This window comes from Dendrobates tinctorius, unplaced genomic scaffold (genome assembly GCF_039654945.1).
Source record: "Dendrobates tinctorius isolate UK_male_01 unplaced genomic scaffold, ASM3965494v1 ptg000003l, whole genome shotgun sequence".
Taxonomy (NCBI): domain Eukaryota; kingdom Metazoa; phylum Chordata; class Amphibia; order Anura; family Dendrobatidae; genus Dendrobates; species Dendrobates tinctorius.
In genome coordinates, this window is record NW_027361671.1 from 52,848,374 (window position 1) to 52,867,590 (window position 19,217).

General features: G+C 46.5%; 1 protein-coding gene and 1 long non-coding RNA gene across 3 annotated transcripts in view; one reads left to right on the top strand and one right to left on the bottom strand.

Annotated features, from left to right (window-relative positions):
• The window catches only part of LOC141055655 (uncharacterized), a 65,916-nt gene extending 49,877 nt beyond the window's left edge, over positions 1-16,039 (bottom strand). Inside the window, exon 1 of the long non-coding RNA XR_012221512.1 lies at positions 15,768-16,039. This is a non-coding gene — a long non-coding RNA (uncharacterized lncRNA). The remainder of the gene's footprint in view (positions 1-15,767) is intronic.
• KCNN2 (potassium calcium-activated channel subfamily N member 2) overlaps positions 15,908-19,217 on the top strand; it is a 271,324-nt gene continuing 268,014 nt past the window's right edge. Inside the window, exons 1-2 of one of the 2 annotated variants that reach the window (XM_073552184.1) lie at positions 15,908-16,876; positions 17,615-17,710. In XM_073552184.1, coding sequence (XP_073408285.1) covers positions 15,923-16,876; positions 17,615-17,710 — 1,050 coding nt within the window. In that variant the 5' untranslated portion in view covers positions 15,908-15,922. The remainder of the gene's footprint in view (positions 16,877-17,614; positions 17,711-19,217) is intronic. The other variant, XM_073552253.1, reaches the window with a different exon arrangement.

Genomic DNA, 19,217 nt, shown 5'->3' on the forward strand with positions numbered 1-19,217 from the left:
CCCTAGACCCCTCAATCACAGCCAGAGAACTAAATTAACCTAAAGACAGAAAGGGGAAATCTAAACTGCCCCAGAGCAGACCCCAAAGCAATAAGCAGCACCCAACATATAATGACTGTGAGGCAAGATGAAAAAACACTAACACAGATAGAAAGATAGGTTGATCAAATGATGGGGCCCAAGCTAACTAAATAGGACAGGATAGAAAAAGCAGCTGTCTGCTATCCGCAAAAACCCTATCCAAAAATGAACCAACAGACTGATAGGAAAAACAGGCCCTGAAGTCGCTAGGCTTCAAAAAGACTATATCAGCACTCAGGTATATTCTGAAGACAGAGCCAGAGATCAACAGACCAGAGACAAAAATGGAATTCAGCTCACCCCCGGCCGGGGATGGCTGAACTCCAAAAAACAAGGCAAACAAAACCAGAACTAAAGTGTACAAAAGGCAGAGTAAAACTTAGCTTTGAGAAGCAGAAATCAGATTGGTCTCCAAGAATCCAGCAGGAAAATCACTGGCAAGGCAGCAGGGCGTCGGCTGCCTTATATCCAGTCATCAGTTCCTGTGACCCAGTCATCATCTACCTGCTCAGCTGTTTGGTAATCAGCCTCACTACCTTCCTTCGCCAGAAGAGGGAGTTCATCAGACCTCACTGTTGAAGGGAAAAATGAACTCACAACATATACAGTTGCTTCACACAAAATTAGAATATCATCAAAAAAACTTAATTTAACTCAGTTCTCAAGTACAAAAAGTGAAACTCATTATATAGAGTCATTGCAAATAGAGTGATCTATTTCATGTTTATTTCTGTTAATGTTGATGATTATGGCTTACAGCAAATGAAAGCCCAAAAGTCATTATCTCAGACTAAGGCTAGTTTCACACTTGCTTTTTTTTGCAGCGCGTTTTTCCCGCAAAAAAACGCATTGAAAAAACGCATACATAAGCATACAACTGCTGCGTTTTTTTCAAGCATTTTTATGAGCATGCATGAAAAAAACGCAGCGTTTTTATGCGTTTTTAGCGCGTTTTTACCGCGTTTGCGTTTTTTTCCAACATTTTTAGGTGGCCCCTCACACTACCCAAACCATGACTTTACTAACCCTAACCCTGACCCTAACCCTAACCCTGACCCTAACCCTTAACCAAATCATACTTAACCCTAACCCAAACCCTAAACCCTAACTAACCCTAACCCTGACCCTAACCCTAACCCTTAACAAAACCATACTTAACCCTAACCCTGACCCTAACCCTTAACCAAATCATACTTAACCCTAACCCAAACCCTAAACCCTAACTAACCCTAACCCTAACCCTGACCCTAACCCTTAACAAAACCATACTTAACCCTAATCCTGACCCTAACCCTGACCCTAACCCTTAACAAAACCATACTTAACCCTAACCCTGACCCTAACCCTGACCCTAACCCTTAACCAAATCATACTTAACCCTAACCCAAACCCTAAACCCTAACTAACCCTAACCCTGACCCTAACCCTAACCCTTAACCAAATCATACTTAACCCTAACCCAAACCCTAAACCCTAACTAACCCTAACCCTAACCCTGACCCTAACCCTAACCCTGACCCCAATCCTTAACAAAACCATACTTAACCCTAACCCTAACCCTAACCCTGACCCTTAACAAAACCATACTTAACCCTAATCCTGACCCTAACCCTGACCCTAACCCTTAACAAAACCATACTTAACCCTAACCCTGACCCTAACCCTTAACCAAATCATACTTAACCCTAACCCAAACCCTAAACCCTAACTAACCCTAACCCTAACCCTGACCCTAACCCTTAACAAAACCATACTTAACCCTAATCCTGACCCTAACCCTGACCCTAACCCTTAACAAAACCATACTTAACCCTAACCCTGACCCTAACCCTGACCCTAACCCTTAACCAAATCATACTTAACCCTAACCCAAACCCTAAACCCTAACTAACCCTAACCCTGACCCTAACCCTAACCCTTAACCAAATCATACTTAACCCTAACCCAAACCCTAAACCCTAACTAACCCTAACCCTAACCCTGACCCTAACCCTAACCCTGACCCCAATCCTTAACAAAACCATACTTAACCCTAACCCTAACCCTAACCCTGACCCTTAACAAAACCATACTTAACCCTAATCCTGACCCTAACCCTGACCCTAACCCTTAACAAAACCATACTTAACCCTAACCCTGACCCTAACCCTGACCCTAACCCTAACCCTGACCCTAACCCTTAACAAAACCATACTTAACCCTAATCCTGACCCTAACCCTGACCCTAATCCTTAACAAAACCATACTTAACCCTAACCCTGACCCTAACCCTGACCCTAACCCTAACCCTTAACAAAACCATACTTAACCCTAATCCTGACCCTAACCCTGACCCCAATCCTTAACAAAACCATACTTAACCCTAACCCTAACCCTGACCCTAACCCTTAACAAAACCATACTTAACCCTAATCCTGACCCTAACCCTGACCCTAACCCTTAACAAAACCATACTTAACCCTAACCCTGACCCTAACCCTGACCCTAACCCTAACCCTGACCCTAACCCTTAACAAAACCATACTTAACCCTAATCCTGACCCTAATCCTTAACAAAACCATACTTAACCCTAACCCTGACCCTAACCCTGACCCTAACCCTTAACAAAACCATACTTAACCCTAATCCTGACCCTAACCCTGACCCTAACCCTAACCCTGACCCTAACCCTAACCCTGACCCTAACCCTTAACAAAACCATACTTAACCCTAATCCTGACCCTAACCCTGACCCTAACCCTTAACCAAACCATACTTAACCCTAACCCTGACCCAAAACCCAACCCTAACCCTGACCCTGACCCTAACCCTAACCCTAAACCCCCTTAACTAACCCTAACTCTAACCCAAACCCCTAAATTCCATGGTTAAAAAAAAAAACGCATATGCAAAAAAACGCTTACATGAGCATGCCAGTGCGCACATATGCGCATCCATAGGCTATAATGGCCATTTTTAGCGCAAAACGTGCGCATATGTGCGCATGCGCTTTTTTGCAGGGCCAAAAAATGCAACATGATGCGTCTGGAAAATCCAATCGCACACCCCAAAAAAACGCAGCGCATGAAAATCGCATACATGCGCTTACAAGCGCGCAGGTATGCGCACCCATGTTAAATATAGGGGAAAAAACGGATGCGCAGGTTAGCGTTTTTTTCCAGCGCTAAAAAACGCAAATGTGAAACCAGCCTAATTAACAAAAAACACCTGCAAAGGTTTTCTAAGTGTTTAAAAAGCTGACTTGACAGATGTCCAGAAGGCAGTCATGTGCACACTCCACATGGTGGGGTAAGCCACAAAAGGTCATTTCTAAAGAAGCTGCCTGTTCAGAATGCTCTATCCAAGCATTTTAATGGAAAGTTGAGTGGAAGGAAAAAAATGTAGAAAAACATGCACAAGCACCTGGATAACTGCAGCCTTGAAAGGATTGTTAAGAAAAGGCCATTCAAAAATTTGGGGGAGTCACAAGGAGCGGACTGCTGCTGGAGTCATTGCTTCAAGAGCCACCACAAACAGACGTATCCAGGACATGGGCTACAAGTGTCATATTCCTTGTGTCAAGCCATTCATGGCCAATAGACAACACCAGGAGCGTCTTACCTGGGACATGGAGAAAAAGTGTCAGGAACACCGCACTGAACTTGCTCACTGAGCCAGTGCATGTGTGTCCTGAGTAAAGCAAACTGTGCTCAAAGATACCTGTGGAGCGGGCAGCAGCCAAATAGATGCGTACTTCAGAACAGCAGGACCTGAAGCACGTGACTGCTAGGGGCGTGGCCTAAACGCCAGAGAGCTAGGAGCTGTAAGAGAACTACTAGCAGGGTAAATGAGACAAAGTTACCAAGGGGCATAGACAGGGAGGATAGTCAGGACGTAGCCAATGAGTCATACACAGAGATAGCTGCAAGGTACAAGAGGGGCGAGCAGAGAGTAGTCAGATCACAGGCAATGAGTCATACACAGAGAGGGAAGCGAAGTACAGAATCAACAGGCAAACTCACAACGGGGAACAGAACCGGGTCAGAACCATATAAACAAGCTATAACAACGAAGGCACACAGAGGTCACCACACTCGGCCAAAGGCAAAAGTATAACTGACATGGATTGGAGCTTCCCAGGGGTTTAAGAAGCTCTCCCAGAACCAAAAAGGCCACAATCATTAAACCCAGGTGTGCAGGTCAAAAACTGCACTGAACTCCAGACATTAACCCCTGACGTGCAGCTCAAAAACCTGCACTGGGATCATGACAGTACCCCCCTCTCAACGGGGGGCCTCTGGACCCCCAGGCTTCCCCAGGTACTTGGCATGGAAAGCCCGAACCAGGCGATCTGCATGTACAGAGCGAGCAGGGACCCATGAGCGCTCAATTGGTCCATATCCCTTCCAGTGGACCAGGTACTGCAAAGAGCGGCGCACCCGCCGAGAGTCCACAATATGTCCGACCTCATACTCCAATTGACCCTCCACCAGCACTGGAGCAACAGGCTCGGAGTCCTCTTTGACAGACCCTACGGATTTCAACAGAGATTTATGGAACACATTGGATATTTTTAAGGAGGCGGGGAGACGCAACCTATATGCCACTGGGTTGACTATCTCCATAATCTCGTACGGACCAATGAACTTTGGTCCCAACTTAGCTGATGGTACCTTTAAGTTGATGTTACGTGTGGAAAGCCAAACCTTCTCTCCCACCTGAAACATGTCTCCCGAGGCTTTTTGTCAGCAAAATATTTGTACCTCCCCTGGGCCCAAGAGATATTACGCTGGACTTCAGCCCAGAGGTTTAACCGTTGAACGGACCCCTCTACCCCTGGACAACCGGAAACCACCCGTGAAAACTCCCCAAAATGCGGATTAAACCCATAGTTAATCAGGAATGGGGACATGTTGGTGGACTGACTCACCCGGTTGTTAAAAGCGAATTCCGCCAACGGTAAAGCATCACACCAATCCTCCTGTCTGGCGGAGGTCAGACACCTGAGAATTTGTTCCAGGGATTGATTGGTGCGTTCTGTCTGACCATTACTCTCCGGGTGATATGCCGACGAGAAGGAGAATGAGATGCCCAATTTCATACAGAATGCCCTGCAAAATTTGGCCACAAACTGCACACCTCAGTCAGACACAACATTCAGGGGTACCCCATGCAATCTGACCACATGTTGCACAAACAACCTTGACAATGTTTCTGCTGAGGGTAATGCTGCCAAGGGAATGAAATGGGCCTGTTTAGAAAACCTATCCACCACCACCCATATCACGGTATTGCCCCTGGAAGGTGGAAGGCCGGTAATAAAATCCATGGAAAGATGAGTCCATGGCCTATCAAGAACCGGTAAAGGTATGAGTTCCCCAGCCGGCCGGTTATGCGAGCTTTTGGAACGGGCACACACGGCACAAGCAGAAACATAATTCTTGACATCGGACCTTAGTGAAGGCCACCAAAAACCCCTGGCTACTGCCTCTCTAGTGGCCGTGATACCTGGATGAGCACTCAGCCTAGACTCATGAAACTCCTGCAGAGGTCTAGGCCGCAATAATCTGGAACAAACAATTTATCCCCTGGCCTGGTTGCCGGAGCTAGGGCCTGAGCCCTTAGAATTTCTTGTTCCAACTCAGATGAGACCTCTGCCACTACCACCCCTGAGGGAAGAATGGAGGACGGCGGCTCAGGGGGAGACACTTGGTCAAAACTTCTGGACAGGGCATCCGCTTTAACATTTTTGGACCCTGGTCGAAAAGTAATGGAAAACTGAAGTCGTGAAAAAAGCGACCAACGGGCTCATCTAGGAGTAAGCCTCTTAGCAGATTCAAGGTATGCCAAATTTTTGTGATCCATGACAACCGTGATAGGGTGAGCCGCCCCTTCCAAAAAGTGCCTCCATTCCTCAAACGCCAGCTTGACCGCAAGAAGTTCTCTATTGCCTACATCATAATTTCTCTCAGCTGAAGAGAACTTCATGGAGAAGGCACAGGGTCTGAGATTGGTAAGGGTGGCCGGACCCTGGGACAGCACAGCCCCCACCCCCACTTCAGAAGCATCCACCTCCACAATGAATGGTTTGGACGGGTCTGGTTGTACCAACATCGGGGCGGACATGAAACATTTCTTAATAGCTGAGAAGGACTCCTTAGCGAGTACAGACCAATTTTTTACATCAGCGCCCTTCTGGGTAAGATCCGTGAGTGGTTTAACCACTTGTGAGAAACCTTTAATGAATCTCCGATAATAGTTCGCAAATCCTAAGAAGTGCTGGAGCCCCTTGTGATCTCGAGGCTGAACCCAGTCAGCGATCGCCAGCACCTTCTTAGGATCCATACGAAACCCCTCGCAGGACACAACCAACCCCAAAAAAGACAGTTCCTGTACAAAAAAAACGAACATTTTTCCAAGTTAGCGAATAATTGGTTCTCCCTGAGTCTCCGGAGAACTGTCTGTAGATGTTGCAAATGAGATTGGCTGTCCGGGGAATACACCAAAATGTCATCCAAATAAATAATAACAAAACAGCCTATCAAGTCAGAAAACACAACATTGATGAGATTCTGGAAAATAGCGGGTGCATTAGTTAACCCGAACGGCATAACCAGGTTTTCGAAGAATCTTTCTGATGTGAGGAACACAGTTTTCCACTCGTCCCCTTCCCTTATCAGATTGTAGGCCCCCCGGAGATCTAACTTGGAGAACCATTGGGCACCAGCTAACTGGTTACATAAGTCTGGGATGAGGGGAAGCGGGAACCGTTATCTTGTTCAGTTCCCGAAAGTCGAGGCACAACCCGCAAACCACCATCTTTCTTCTTCACAAAGAATCTTGCTGCCACAGGTGACACAGAAGGCCTGATATGCCCTTTGCGGAGACTCTCAGCTATGTACTCCTTCATGGCTTGGCGCTCAGGCCCAGACAAATTGAACAATCGAGCCTTAGGTAACTTGGCTCCGGGTACTAAATCAATGGCACAATCGTTGGGTCTATGTGGTGGCAGCGCCTCAGCCTCACTTTCGGAAAAAAGTTCTTTGAAATCCTTCAGGTACTCCGGAATACCTTCCAGACCGACAGACGACACAGACACGGATTTAACAGCGTTAACAAGATGTCCCAGGTTACCACATTTATCCTTGCATCCCCATTGAGTGATCTCCCCTGTAACCCAATCAATGGTAGGATTATGGCGTTGAAGCCAAGGCATCCCCAGTACCAGTCCTGCGGGCAAGTTATCTAGCACAAGACAACTTAGTTTTTCCACATGAGTGGAACCCACTTTTAGAGAAAAAAGTTCAGACCTGCAACAAATACCGTCCTGGGTAAGAGGGGACGAGTCAATTGCCACAAGTTAAGCAGGATCCTGAAGCCTGACTGTCCCTATCTTATTAAGAGTCATAATTTTGGTATCAATCAGGTTCACAGCAGAACCACAGTCAACAAAAGCAGTAGTCTGAACCGGACCATTACCAAGTTCCAGTTCTACCTGTAGCACCATTTTTGCACGTGAGGAAAATTGTACCTGAAGGTCTTGGTAGCCTCCTCGACTACTACCCAGACCTAGTCGTTTCCCGTCATCTTGGAGGATGACGGACAGGAGGGGCAGTCCTTCTTCCAGTGTCCAGATTCCCCACAATAGAAGCACAACTGCTTCTCCCGGCGGCGTCTTCTTTCCTTTTCCTTACAGGTGACAGTGCTCACCTCCATAGCCACAGGAAGAGTCCGGGTCTCATCTCCACCGGAGAATAATGATGTTTCCAGTTGCATAACGTCTCTAGCCCGCAGTCTGCGATCCATGCGAACCGCTTGGGTCATGGCATCCTCCAGGGAGTCAGGTGGAGGATGGAGTGCCAAGGCATCCTTCAGACGTTCACACAGGCCTCTACGGAACAGCCCCCGAAGGGCGGCATCACTCCAAGAAATCTCGGCTGCCCAACGTCTGAATTCAGTTCAGAACCACTCGGCCGAGTGCTCCCCCTGACAGACACTCATCACCTTGTCCTCAGCCAAACGCACTATCAGGCTCATCATAAATAAGCCCTAAAGCTTCAAAAAAACGCATCCACAGACATTCTCTCGGTGGCAGAAGAGGAAAGCGAAAATGCCCAGGCTTGTGGGGACCCCCTAAGCAGGGACATAACCACCCTCACCCTCTGTTCCTCATCCCCAGAGGAGCGGGGTCTCAAAGAGAAAAGAGCTTACAGCCCTCCTTAAATGCTCTGAATTCATCTTTGTTACCAGAAAACGTATCTGGAAATTTAACTGGGGATTCGGGTGGGACTAAAATGACATCTCTATTCCCCACCTGCTGAAAGCCTGCGGAAAGTACCCCCTGAACTGAGTCCTCAACCTGCCGTTGGGACTGGGCCGGAGCTTGGTGTTCCAAACTAAGCTTCTGCAGCGACTGAGTCAAGCATTTCACCTGCTCAGATAAAACACACATTGGATCCATGCTGCAGAAGTGAGGAGAGAAAAAAAAAAATTCAAGGTCAGTTATAATGTCAGGAACACCACACAACTTGCTCACTGAGCCAGTGCGTTTGTCCTGAGTAAAGCGAACTGTGCTCAAAGATACCTGTGGAGAGGGCAGCAGTCGAGTAGATGCGTACTTCAGAGCAGCAGGACCTGAAGCACGTAACTGCTAGGGGCGTGGCCTAAACTCCAGAGAGCTAGGAGCTGCAAGAGAACTCCTAGCAGGGTAACTGCGAGACAAAGTTACCAAGGGGCATAGACAGGGAGGATAGTCAGGACGTAGCCAATGAGTCATACACAGAGATAGCTGCAAGGTACAAGAGGGGCGAGCAGAGAGTAGTCAGATCACAGACAACGAGTCATACACAGAGATAATCACGCAGTACAGAATCAACAGGCAAACTCACAACGGGAAACAGAACCGGGTCAGAACCATATAAACAAGCTATAGCAACAAACAGGCACACAGGGGTCAGCACACTAGGCCAAAGGCAAAAGTATAACTGGCAGGATTGAAGCTTCCCAGGGGTTTAAGAAGCTCTCAGAATCAAAAAGAGGCCACAATCATTAACCCCAGGTGTGCAGGTCAAAGCCTGCATTGAGCTCCAGACATTAACCCCTGACGTGTAGCTCAAAAACCTGCACTGGGATCATGACAAAAAGAACTAGATTGTTGGAGAAATAAATTTCCATCTCCAAAAAGCTTGTCGGCAGAGTGAAGCATGAAGTGCTCTAAAATGTCCTGGTAGACCACTGCACTGACTTTGGTCTTGATAAAACACAGTGGACCTACACCAACAAATGACATGGCTCCCCAAACCATCACTGATTGTGGAAACTTCACACTAGACCTCAAGCAGCTTGGATTGTGTGCTTTTCCACTCTTCCTCCTGACTCTGGGACCTTGATTCCCAAAAGAAATGCAACATTTACTTTCATCTGAAAACACCTTGAACCAATAAGCAATAGTCTAGCTTGCCACGGCTACAGGGAAAGTGGGAACAGCGAGGCTAAGTGCCAGAATTGGCGCATCCTAGAGATGTGCCTTTTCGGGGGAAGCTGAGAGCTGATGTTTTTAGCTTGGTCTGCATAGCCTTTGCTGGTTGTTAATTGTAAGGGAAGCCTACGTCATTTTTTTTTTTTTTTTTAAAGGTCCCCCATTTTAATAGCCAGTAAAGGCTTAGTCTTCAGCTGTGAACTGATATTAATAGCCTGGGAAGCTGCTATAATCATCGGTCCCCAGACATCGGCTTTCCCTCTGCTGGTTACGAAAATTGTGGGAGCTCACGCCATTTTTTCCAGAAAAATAATCTTTTAATAATACATGTACAGTAAACTGCACACACACTGTACTAATTGCATTTGTCACAGACATCTATATGTCTACCTATTCTGTATTTGTGTTTAATATGTGTAATCCATCTCTTCTATTCTGTCGGCTCCTGCTGTGATTTTACACTACCGCGGCTGCTGAATTGCCAGCTTTTCTTCTATGTAAGTGTGTGTGTGTGTCGCTGACATCTATATTACTATGTATTCTATTTGGACATTTCTATTCTAACCTGTTTCGCTGTGAATTTACTGAATGTGGCACATGAATTGCTGGCTTTTGGGGGGACCCCTCTATTCTTGATAACCAACATTGCTAAAGCTGACAGCTGAGGGTTGCAGCCCCCAGCTGTGAGTTTTGCCTGGCTGGTTATCAAAAATACAGGGGAACCCACGCAGATTTTTTAATTATTTATTTACAGCTCAAGAGCGACTGATGAATACTCCCATCCGCCGCTCCTGCACTCACTGTTATTAGCAGCAGCAAGTGTCAGCTGATGGGAGCTGTAGTCCCATCAGCTGACAGCAGTGACCGGAGGTAAACTTTATACCTCTGATCACAGAAATGGGCTCACGCTGTCATCTGACAGAGTGGGAACCGCGACTCTCTGACCGGCGGCGATGATTTCACCGCTGATCAGAAGCGTTCAGCGGTGTTTCAAACCTCGCTGTAACACAGCTTGGGAAACACCAGCTTTAGTGCTGTGCATGTTCGGCTATATTCGGCGAATATTGCTAATTTGGTGATTGTGAGCCGAACTGAACATTGAAATATTCGCTCATCTCTATTAAGGATCTCGGCTTTTAGTGAGGCAGTGATGTGGGGTTGGAGTCAGAAGTCAGGGAAATTGAGTCGTTGGAGTTGGTTTGGCTTACCGACTCCACAGCCCTACTAACCATACAACTGTCTACTTTGCCTAAAAATGTCCTTGTAAAAGGTTGCATGCTTCCTCAAGAAGAATTGCCATCCTATAATCTTTAGAGTATTACTTGTCCTAAGAAAGGTTAAGAGCTTGTTCAGACATCCTGCAATGCATGGACTGGCGGCAGCATTCCTGACCCGAACATGAAAGCCTCATAGAAAAACAGGAAACTGTCATGCTCCAATAGGCAGACTAGCGTCCAGTCCGTTCACTGTGGTGATATATCAGACTGGGATCAATGAACGTCTTAATGAGCCGTAAGGCCGGGTTCACATATTTGACCTTCATGCCAATTCAGCGCCCCAGGAGAACTGCAGCCAGTCTGGACATCATGGTCTGTTCTTGTACCATTAATACCGAATATTAATGTTTGAAACTAGAATAAACACATGGTCACAAAGTATTTTTAGGTAGATTTTTTTCTGAATCAAAAATCCATGTCCAAAAAGCAAGGTTTTTGGTGTGTTTTTGACTCTTTCTGCAATGGGTGTTCTAATTTTGCTGGTTTAATAGTCAAAATCTGGAACATTTTTCTATTAAATGAAAAGCCTCAAGAATTGACAAATTGCTTCTCCATCTACACTGAAGAGAGAAAAAAAAAAAAAAAAAAAAACCACCACCATGTGCAATAGAGGCGTTGCCACTGATACCAAGTGGAACTTTTTCAAAGAATATTTGAAACTGTTTATGATATAGATTGTGCAGCAGAATCGGCTCCAAAAATCCAAGAACAAAAAAAACCCTGTGCAAGCATAACCCTAAGGACTCGTACTCACATGCGAGAAACTCGGATGAGTCTCGCACGTCAATACCCGGCACTGCCGCCGGCACTCGGATCGAGCGTTCAGCTGCATATATTTCTATGCAGCTGCGCGCTCCGCTCCCGAGTCCCGGTGGCAGTGCCGGGTATTAACGTGTGAGACTTGTCCAAGTTTCTCGCATGTGAGTATGAGCCCTAAATCTAGTAGTCCAGATTTACTTAGCAGTTTTCACCAGACTGACATACTGGGCAATAAGAGCCACGAACTATGACGTGCCAACTTTGCACAAAAATTTGTGATTTTTCCTGTCATTCATCAAAGTTTAAAAGTGGCCACAGTCTGAAAGTTACTCTAATACAATAATAAAAAGTCTGAAAATATCTGATCATAACAGATTTAATAATCTCACATTGTATAGCATGATGTTTGCACAGTGTCTACGCCCATCTCCCACACTGTACAGAATATGATGTGCTTGCAGTCTCTACACCGATCTCACATACTGTACAGAATGTGATGTTTGCACAGTCTACACCAGTCTCCCACACTGTACAGACTGTGTTTGCACAGTCTCCGCAACTCCCACACTGTTACACAACAAACCTGAACTATGAAGATATAATATATGTAAAGATCAAAGTATGCGAGTCAGAGACGAAATGCATCATAAATTATACATATATCTGCCGAACACAATGTTGTAGAGACCATTTGGGAAAAACACGAAAACCAATCAGAAGGAATTCCGAACTATATGGTTGTAAATAAATACGTAATCAATAAATAAATTAAAAAACCTTTATTAGAAATGGTTGGTAATATGGTGGCACTGAAAAGATAGTGCACACACTACACAGGAAATATTTATACAAACAACAGTAAAAGAAAATCACAAGTCTAAAAGGGATGTATGACTGGTCTGGACAAAACCCAATACAGGGAGAGTAGATACAGTATATGTGCTCAAGATATACATATTTCTTGATAAAAGGATATAATATACAAAATTGCATCGACATGGTTTCTTATGCATACAACTCAATATAGCATCATAATTACAATACTGAATCCATTAGACAAGCATGTTTGTTTAAAATGTCTCAAAATTATGTTTATAGTGCAAAAACAATAGAGAAGTATTCACAAAGTATGTATATTAAGTCTCAGTATATTTATACTAAATAAATGACCTTGGTGCAAGAATACCAATGTTATATGTCACAAACTAAATATAGGATCTCCGTAAGATTATAGGTCAGTGCTACATGGCGAAATGAGATCCAGAAGGAAAGCCATTATAATATCATCCTATGTGAGGAGTAAATATCATAAGAGATGAAGTTTAAATGTGACTATACAGTGGAGAAAAAAAAAAAAAGTATTTAGTCAGCCGCCAATTGTGCAAGTTCTCCCACTTAAAAAGGTGAGAGAGGCCTGTAATTGACATCATAGGTAGACCACAAGTATGAGAGTCAGAATGAGAAAACAAATCCAGAAAATCACCTTGTCTGATTTGGCAAGATTTATTTTGCAAATTATGGTGGAAAATAAGCATTAGGTCAAGAACAAAAGTTCATCTCAATATTTTGTTATATATCCTTTATTGGCAATGACAAGAGGTCAAACGTTTTCTGTAAGTATTCAAAAGGTTAGTATATTGGTCCATTCCTCCATGTAGATCTCCTCCAGAGCAGTGATATTTTGGGCCTGTCGCTGGGCAACACAGACTTTCAAATCCCTCCAAAGGTTTTATATGTGGTTGAAATCTGGATACTGGCTAGGCCACTCCAGGACCTTCATATGCTTCTTACGAAGCCACTCCTTGGTTGCCCTGGCGGTGTGCTTGGGAGCATTATCATGCTGAAAGAACCATCCATGTTTCATCTTCAATGCCCTTGCTGATGGAAGGAGGTTTGCACTCAAAATCTCAAGATACATGGCCTCATTCATTCCGTTATGTACACAGATCAGTCGTCCTGGTTCCTTTGCAGAGAAATATCCCCAAAGCATGATGTTGCCACCCCCATGCTTCACAGTAGGTATGGTGTTCTTTGGATGCAACTCACTATCTGCTCCAAACACTACAAGTTTTGTTCCTACCAAACAGTTCTACTTTGGCTTCATCAGACCATATGACATTCTCCCAATACTCTTCTGGATAATCCAAATGCTCTCTAGCAAACTTCAGACGGGCCCGGACATGTATTGGCTTAAGCAGGGGGACACGTCTGGCACTGCAGGATCTGAGTCCCTGGCGACATAGTGTGTTACTGATGGTAGCCTTTGTTACGGTGGTCCCAGCTCTTTGCAGGTCATGCACTAGGTCCCCCAGGTGGTTCTGGGATTTATGCTCCCCGTTGTTGTGATCATTTTGACCCCATGGGATGAGATCTTGCGCAGAGCCCCAGATCGAGGGAGATTATCAGTTGTCTTGTATGTCTTCCATTTTCTTATTATTGCTCCCACAGTTGATTTCATCACACCAAGCTGCTTGCCTATTGCAGATTCAGTCTTCCCAGCCTGGTGCAGGGCTACAATTTTGTTTCTGGTGTCCTTCAACAGCTCTTCGGTCTTCACCATAGTGGAGTTTGGAGTGTGAATGTTTGAGGTTGTGGACAGGTGTCTTTTATACTGATAACAAGTACACACAGGTGCCATTACTACAGGTAATGAGTGGAGGACAGAGGAGCCTCTTAAAGAAGAAGTTACAGGTCTGTGAGAGCCAGAAATCTTCCATGTTTTTAGGTGACCAAATATTTCCCACCATAATTTGCAAAATAAATCTTGCCCAATCAAGACAAGGTGATTTTCTGGATTTGTTTTCTGATTTTGACTCTCGTAGTTGTGGTCTACCCATGCTGTCAATTACAGGCCTCTCATCTTTTTAAGTGGGAAAACTTGCACAATTGGAAGCTGACTACTTCCCCCCCCCCCCCCCCCCGTATATGGCATTTGATATATCACTGAAGTATAACAGGTTAGATCCTGAGGGTAATGAAATAAAAGCACGCACAAGATCCCAATGAATGGATTAATACAAATAAGGTTTGTAAGTTATTGAGAAGAGCAACTATATAGTCTGGTGAGCGAGTATGGCGCCCACCTCGATGCACGTTTTGGTACGCATCGTTGTCACTTTCCCACACTGTACAGAATATGTTGTGTTTGCACAGTCTCTGCACCCGTCTCTCACACTGTACACTATGTGATGTTTGCAGTCTCTGCACCCGTCTCTCACACTGTACACTATGTGATGTTTGCAGTCTCTGCACCCGTCTCTCACACTGTACACTATGTGATGTTTGCAGTCTCTGCACCCGTCTCTCACACTGTACACTATGTGATGTTTGCAGTCTCTGCACCCGTCTCTCACACTGTACACTATGTGATGTTTGCAGTCTCTGCACCCGTCTCTCACACTGTACACTATGTGATGTTTGCAGTCTCTTCACCCGTCTCTCACACTGTACACTATGTGATGTTTGCAGTCTCTTCACCCGTCTCTCACACTGTACACTATGTGATGTTTGCAGTCTCTTCACCCGTCTCTCACACTGTACACTATGTGATGTTTGCAGTCTCTTCACCCGTCTCTCACACTGTACACTATGTGATGTTTGCAGTCTCTTCACCCATCTCACACTGTACACTATGTGATGTTTGCAGTCTCTTCACCCGTCTCACACTGTACACTATGTGATGTTTGCAGTCTCTTCACCCGTCTCTCACACTGTACACTATGTGATGTTTGCAGTCTCTTCACCCGTCTCACACTGTACACTATGTGATGTTTGCAGTCTCTTCACCCGTCTCACACTGTACACTATGTGATGTTTGCAGTCTCTTCACCCGTCTCACACTGTACACTATGTGATGTTTGCAGTCTCTTCACCCGTCTCACACTGTACACTATGTGATGTTTGCAGTCTCTTCACCCGTCTCACACTGTACACTATGTGATGTTTGCACCGTCTCTACATCGTCTCCTACAGTTCCTAACTCCTCCATGTGGCTCTTTTGCAGGCCTTGCTGACCCTCTATGACTGGACGATGACAGCGCCGGGCACACGTGCGCACACCGCTCCCTCCTAGGACACATGTGGATCATCTGTTGAGCCCCGGAGACCAGCTGTAGTGAGCAGCGCCCCTCCCCGGAATGCCTCGCCGAAGTGGGCCCCCTGCAGCACATGGCAGCCCCACAGTAACACCCACCTGAGTGCTGCTTCCCAGTGCCGGCGGCGTAGAGCCTGGGACATGTGCGCTGAGGACTCCTCGCCGGCCGCACGTCCCAGCACCAGGACACACTGACTCGCTCTTCGGCCACAAGCTGCACTTTCGTTGTTAGACCCCGCCCAGGTGTTGACGTCATGCCCTTTGTTTTGGTTCGCCCGACCAATCGGACGTGCTGCTTGGATTCTACGGGAGCTGAGATGGGCCCTTCCTCCCGGACTGAGGACTTCCCCATCGCTGACAGCACGCATTGCGCTGGGTGCACAGCCTGGCGATCCTCCTGCAGCTTTAACAGCTCTGACATGGAAACATCGCTGCAGTTCCAGCACGGCTTCTTCCCAGAGCAGCCGCCTCCTCCCCCTTCTCCTCAGCAGCAGCACAGTGCGGGCGAGCAGCTCTTCTTCCAGCAGGACGGCGCGTGCCTCCAGTGCAACAGCTGCTCCCTGCACGGGGACCACCTGCCCCTTCTCCGCACCTCGTCCCCGGTAACGGCCGGCGCGTTCCGCAGTAACTCGTCTCCGCTGTCGTCGTCCTCCTCCCGGCAGGGCAGCCAGCTGAACGTGAGTGAGCTGACGCCTTCCAGCCATGCCAGCTCCTCCAGAGCCCAGCAGCACCAGCACCAGTACCAGCAGTGCCACAGCCGGCAGCAGGCGAGTCCCAGCAGCCAGCGCCGGGAGAGTAACCCCTTCACGGAAATAGCCATGAGCAGCTGCAGGTACAACGGCGGCGTGATGAGACCGCTGAGCAACCTGAGCGCGTCCCGCAGGAACCTCCACGAGCTGGACGCCGAGTCTCAGCCGCTGCAGCCGGTGGCCAGCGCCGCCCCGGAGATCGTCGTGTCCAAGCCCGAGCACAACTCCAACAACCTGGTGTCCTACAGCGGGCAGGCGGCGGGCGGCGGGGGGCAGAGCTCCAGCGGCGGCAGCAAGTCCAGCAAGAAGAAGAACCAGAACATCGGCTACAAGCTCGGGCACCGGAGAGCGCTGTTCGAGAAGCGGAAGCGCCTGAGCGACTACGCGCTCATCTTCGGGATGTTCGGGATCGTAGTCATGGTCATAGAGACGGAGCTGTCCTGGGGAGCCTACGACAAGGTGCGGCACACTCGGGAGTTTTCTTCTCTGAAATCCTCCTCAAAACCCTTCCCGATCCTTTCTATACTGTTCATATAAGGAGTTTTTGGAGCTTTTTCTTTTCTTGAAGAGGTATTGGAAAACTTCTGGAGTGAAGACATTGCCTGTCTCTTCTTAGAGGGAAACTTCTCCAAACTGTGGACTGTCTGATCAAAAGATCGAAATAAACCTTAAGGGGAAAAAACGCTTCCAAAACTTTCCAAACCTCTTCAAGACAAGAAAACCTCCAAACACCCCCCCCCCTCCCCCCCCAAAAAAAAGATTTTCCTGAATCGATTTCTACTGAAAAACTCCTGGTTTTACCTCAGTGTGAACACACCATAAGCTTATTTTCTGTGCACATAAGAATAAATATATATATATATGTTCCCTGTTAGCCATTCAGGAGGGTGGGGGTAGAGATCCTGGATGGGACTAGTGACCCCATCACCACTAGTCTGGGTCACCTATGTGTATAGGGTAGAGCAGCTGTACCCTATGCTTGGCTCCTATGTATCAGTGCCAGGGAGTAGTGGGCAGCGGTGTTTCTGAGCTCCCTGTGCCACCATAGCCCTGACAGCTGCCCTGTAGCTCCGCTCACATTGTATCCCTCCTGAGACTCTTGCCCCGACCTCCTTGTGACTATTTCTTCTCTGCTTTTGTCTTACCTGACAATGGTAGCTTTTGTTTTTGCCAAACTGACCCGTGTTTCTCTTGCAGGGCTCGCTGTACTCGTTAGCTCTAAAATGCCTTATAAGCCTTTCCACGATCATTCTGCTTGGTCTTATTATTGTATACCACGCAAGGGAAATTCAGGTAAACGACATTTTCTATCGCTTATGTCAAAGTTGTAATTCATCCTGTGTTTTCCTTAGAGTCAAGCTGATTTTTTTTCTTGTTGTGTGCACCTGAATATAAGACATGACTTTTCGGTTTATCCCGCACTGCCCTACAGAATGCACAAAAGGTATCAAAGTTTATCTCACACTCCAGGTTCTGGGTGGATTCTCTGTTCCTCCACCAGTCAGCCCTGAGTGTGATCAGTGGGGCATCCACAGCTCCGGCTTTCTGAGTGAACAGTTCACACCAGAAGTGGCATTAATTCCTTGTTTGTTTGGGGAGTAAAACTTATTTAGGTGACAGTTGAATTATTTAATAACCCCATGGACTGGGTGTAGTAAAGCCTGTGGTTTATGACCCTTCTGGGGAGAATTCACTCTTGTCACTTATCATTATGTGTCCCCTTTGTCTTATTTGTAGTAATTTATTCTGTTTTAAAGACATAACTAATAACTTCTGGAATAGTTGAAATGAATTAATTGCAGGTGATAACGGTCTTCTTGATGTGTGGTGTGCTGTCATGGTTGGCACTTGGGTGGTGTCGCAGAACGTACATGTACGTCCCCACTTGTGTTGGTGTAGTTTAGAGAATCGATAAACTGTCTACTTGTTATTTCAGAATGTTTGCATTTTGCTTTTACATGTACAAGTTACCAGGTGATGCCAACATACAAATGCACAAGAAAGAATATTGGGGGTAGTTTGTGACTTACGTTTCCGTCATGTTTTGGCTACAAAAATAGCAGAGTACAGAGATACTTGTGTTCTGTGTGAGTAGATGTAGCAGAGCTAATCTTGCAATGTAACCCTTTCGTACCACGCTCCCTCAGTTTCAGACACTGCTTATTAATTAGTACTGCAATGGGCATTATAAATGTGCAGACAGTCAGGTTTTTAACATCTTTAGATTTTCTTCAATACTTTAAAGTCATAAATCCTGAGCCCATGGGTCAGTTCTGTAACCTAATTCGTTTTGAGGACAATTTCGGATACATAATAGATACAACACTGCTCCACATGATCATGTGCTATGCAGGGAACTTAGAATTTCGGCACTCAGAGCACAGATTATCTGTAGCAATTATTACTTCCAGTATGTTCAATATGTGCAGTTCAGAGATTTCAGCACCAGGGACAGCGCCTCACTATTAGGATGTAGCGCTCCCTCCCCCGGACTGCGGGCTAAGGAGCGTTCAGCACCAGGGAGAGCGCACTGCACTGGGTGCGGGACCTGTCACTCTCTGCCCCTGTACGGGACCTGTCGTTATCTGCCCGTGTGCGGTCATTCTCTGCCCCTGTGTGCGGGACCTGTCATTCTCTGCCCCTGTGCGGGACCTGTCATTCTCTGCCCCTGTGTGCGGGACCTGTCATTCTCTGCCCCTGTGTGCGGGACCTGTCATTCTCTGCCCCTGTGTGCGGGACCTGTCATTCTCTGCCCCTGTGTGCGGGACCTGTCATTCTCTGCCCGTGTGCGGGACCTGTC